Below are 4,117 nucleotides of genomic sequence, written 5' to 3' on the forward strand. Positions count from 1 at the left end.
TAAGTTATACATCTGTACGAAATTCTATCAAGAACTGTTTAACCGTTCCGGAGAAACCTTCTAACAAACAACCACCCATCCATCCATCCACCTAAACTTTCGCATTTATAATATTAGTAAGATTATAACCAAAAATGTAAATTACAAGCTGGCAATGGAAATTAAAGAAAAATAAAGATACTTGCTAATAGATTTTTTAATAAATACCTTTCATAGCTTAAGTATGAGCATTTGTTTATTTTATATAACTAAAAAAACTTTCTATATGTCTTGTACGTTTTATTTTATTCAAAGACACTTAGAGCATTGCTCTCTTCAGTGCTTTGAATTTAAACCTGAAGCACATTTTATGGATATTGAATATGAATATGAATATCGTAAATCCAAATAAGTGCCTAAAAAATTGAGTTTTGTTTTATATCTGTATTTTTATATACGTTATTTACGCAGGCTTGTTCATTAATACGAGAAGTAATCACCTAATTTCAGATAAACACTGAAGTTATGCAATAAAAACGTCTTGCGATGGAATTGCGTTTTCATTAAGCTTACCCCATTGTACGAGGAGGGTCTTAATTTTATTACGGAGACAGACACGGGGGAGCGATGACACACTCACCAGACTATTGACTATTTGCAGTCTAGGGTGTGTCTACTGCCGGGGAAACTTACCCGAATTGCTTATCATTTTCTGCGAATTGTCTAGTCTTACTAAACTAACGACTTTAAAAGCGGTCCCTGAATTTAGAGTTAGATGGTTTCGTAAATTCGAAATTCTTTTTACGGACTTATAAGTAATATCATTCAAAATATTCCAACTATAGTCAAAATTTAGTAAATACACCATTTCATTTGGAACGCAATCCTGCGGAGTTTTCAATACACAGATGATACATGTAATTTACTTTTACTTCGGTTATTTACTTGCTCGCTTCTTACATCTTAAATGTTTAATTTTATTGAAAACAAAGTATTTAATTAATTATCATAATAACATCGTAATAAGCATAATTAACAAACTAAAATAAAAATTGACAAATACTACAAGTTGGCTAGCTCGCGGCGCACCGTCTGCGCATACTGTGCGGTCACGGCGGCCAGGTCGGCAGCGGGAGTGGTCAGAGCCAGCGCCGAAGCGCCGCCCGCCGCCGGCTGCCGCTGTTTTAGCCGCAACTCGCGCAGTCGCGATTCCAGAATCCGTTCGCGCTTGCTCTCGCGCTCAAACATAGCCGTCAATAAAGATTTATCGTTTTTATCGGTCTGGGCCAGGTTGTGCGACATTTCCACTACGTATATATTTCCTAGTTGGCTTCCGCAGGCCGCTAAAGTTCCCGATTCATGCATGCGTATACTAAGCAACGGCTCAGGGCACAGCTGCGCGCTCAACACCGGCCGTTGCTGGCGTCGCAAAAGGTCCCAGCACGTCAACACACCGTTAAACTGCACGAGCAGCATCAGCGATAACCTGGTAGGGCTCCATGCGCCGGCGGTGTAGCGGTGCCTCGCGGGAGGCGTCCATAGTATGGCGGACTCGCGGCAGTCCTCGCTCCAAACGCGCGCCGTCCAGTCACCCACCGACAGGAAGTTCTTTAGGAAGCCCGGGTTGCGCTCCAACGACCACACGGGCCCTAGATGCGCATCGAATCTAGCCGGCAACTTCTCGTAGGCGGTTTTACCTTTGCGGTTTCCGCCGATGATGAGCCCGTTCTCAGTGCCCACCATGAATCGACTTGGGATAGTAGCCTCATATTCGAGTGCGCTGGCGCCGAACGCAGTCGCCATATTCTGCGGCTCCGTAGGCGACTTCACCATGTCTATGATTAACTCATCCGTGACCTCATTGAGATTACGCATGTCCCACCATTTGCAGACGCCGTCGGGTCCGCTAGAGAAGAACTCCTGTCCAGATTTAGAATGAATGAAAAGGAGACGGCGGGCCATGTCGCGATGAGCTATGTGTGGCGGACAAAGCACTACGGGAGCGCTGCCTGCTCGTGGATCCCACACGCCTACTCGACCGCTGAGCAGCGCAGCGGCGAGCATGTGAGGCGCGCGCGGTGCGTACGCCATGTCCATAATTGCATCGCCAGCCGCCGCGACAGACAATAGGGGCTCCTGCGGACTTGTCGTGTCCCAGAGCAGCGAATGCACGGGCGCTAACGGCCGGCGGTCCCAGTCGATGTACGTGTAGCTGGCAGCAAGCTGGTGGCCACCGTCGGGGTGCCAGCAAATTGCGCGCACGCGACGCGGTGGATGTGTGGTCTCGCGGCAAATATTCACGATGCGTACGCTGCTACGTTCCAGCGGCGGCGCCTCCGCCATCTCGGCGTAGTAGGAACGGTACATGTCGATTGCGTTGTTTTGCAAAACATAATGCTCCATTCCCGGGGATAATGCCATAACGCAATGTATATAGTTGTCATCCTTTTCTATTTTACGACGATATCTCTGCGTCGCCTCCGGGTCCGTCACGTTCACGTCCTTGGGCCAGCCGCCTTCGGCGTGGTTGGCGCCGGAATTGGTGTACTCGGCTCTGATGGTATTGATAGTGTGTTGAGAGAAGGAGGGCGTGTTCTGTGTGAACTGGTGCACGGGATTGCGCAGGATGTAGCGGCGGCGCTCGGCAAGGTCGGGCGCAATGGAGTCGCATAGTTGCGGCCCCTGTTCGCAGAACAGCGGCTGCCGACCGAAATCACCACGCTTTTTGCTGTATTGATAATTGATATCCATTTTATCTACTCACTGTTACTTATATTATCACAAATACAATAAATACGCTTTTATATTTACATTTTGAACTAACACAAAGAGCAGTCAGAAAATGACAATTTCAACATTTATGAACAAACATTATACCGAAAACGTAAACGACAACCAAAAAGTTTTTTTCAAAATTATTATACCTAGTTAAAATGCGAGATATAAAAAATAATGCTATTAACTGTGTAAATAACCAAAAATTGTAGTTGAAAATAATCACTAGTAATAAATTAGAAAATTCGAGTACTTATAAAATTATATTTACATAACAAAGGCGACAATAGCGTAATGTATTTATTTATTACTCTTAGCGATAAAAAGATTAAAAGCATTTCGCAACAGGACCACAAAATTGGCTTTGCCGGTTAAATGATAAAAGCTTCCATTAAGAGTCGTTCCGAAATGGATGTTTCCACTTAAGGTGGTGGTCGCCGCGTCATATGGCACAAGAGCGCTACCCGTTTCTACCTCATTAAAAAAAAACAATTAATGTACCTAAAATAACTAGTAAACGTGCTCTAAATATTGTATGGTCTTTCTAACATACACCTAAACATACTTATCAGTGCCTTTGCCTTTTAAAAGCAGTCTAGAATTAGCATTTCTCGAATTTACCCAATAGTATTAGCAATTGATTATTTTTTAGTCCTTTTTAGTATGAAGTAAGGAAGTTGCTAGTAGGTACCAAGTTCTTTGTGTTATTATCAAATTTAAAACTAGGAACGTAAAGCATATTTCAGGGAAATGTAATTGTCTAACGCAAGAATCGTTTCAAAGAACAACCTATAAAACGTTACGTTCCGTTTTATAACATTCTTGGAATGACTTCGGTTCAGCATCAAAAGTTCAGTTCCCGTTTATAAAAAAACTTGTATAACTTTTAAATAAAGTAGTAAGTTAATGATAAAAATTGTTCCCAATTAAATTTGATATTAAAAAAAATACTGACTTTATAAAAAAAAACCCGTTTAATAATAGGGGAAAATACTCGCTTAATTTTTTTTTTTCGTAAAAGATTAACTTGTTAAGTTTAGCCATCATTTAATGTACTATGTAATAATAATTTTATACGCAACAAGTCTTCAAAACTGTAAATGCAAACGTGAAAACTGTTTCATAGACCTTTTTTTAATAAAATTCTTTATAAACGAACACCTCGGGAATAACGAAGTCTTAACGAGGAAATAGTGGCAGTAAATCAGGGAAAATTCCTTCATATTGAATTTCCTTTTGTCGGTAAGCGGATGCCCCGCCTCGGTTTTTGCTCCAAATGGACGCCTCTGGATATGCGGCTTTCTTTGTTTTATTTACACGATTTGTAATTTATAATCAACAACTATTTTTTTTATAATTAACG

General features: G+C 41.9%; 1 protein-coding gene across 1 annotated transcript; it reads right to left on the reverse strand.

The window, feature by feature from the left end:
• Positions 1-1,041: 1,041 nt before the first annotated feature.
• LOC106717715 (dynein axonemal intermediate chain 2-like) lies at positions 1,042-2,734 on the reverse strand. Its single transcript, XM_045680776.1, has one exon. The coding sequence runs from the start codon at positions 2,728-2,730 to the stop codon at positions 1,042-1,044; it is 1,689 nt and encodes a 562-aa protein (XP_045536732.1). The 5' UTR covers positions 2,731-2,734.
• Between the last annotated feature and the right edge of the window lie 1,383 nt (positions 2,735-4,117).

This window comes from Papilio machaon, chromosome 13, assembly GCF_912999745.1.
Source record: "Papilio machaon chromosome 13, ilPapMach1.1, whole genome shotgun sequence".
NCBI lineage: Eukaryota > Metazoa > Arthropoda > Insecta > Lepidoptera > Papilionidae > Papilio > Papilio machaon.

Coding starts and splice junctions, on each gene's coding strand:
- LOC106717715 (XM_045680776.1), bottom strand. CDS start 2,730: ATGGATATCAATTATCAATACAGCAAAAAGCGTGGTGATTTCGGTCGG.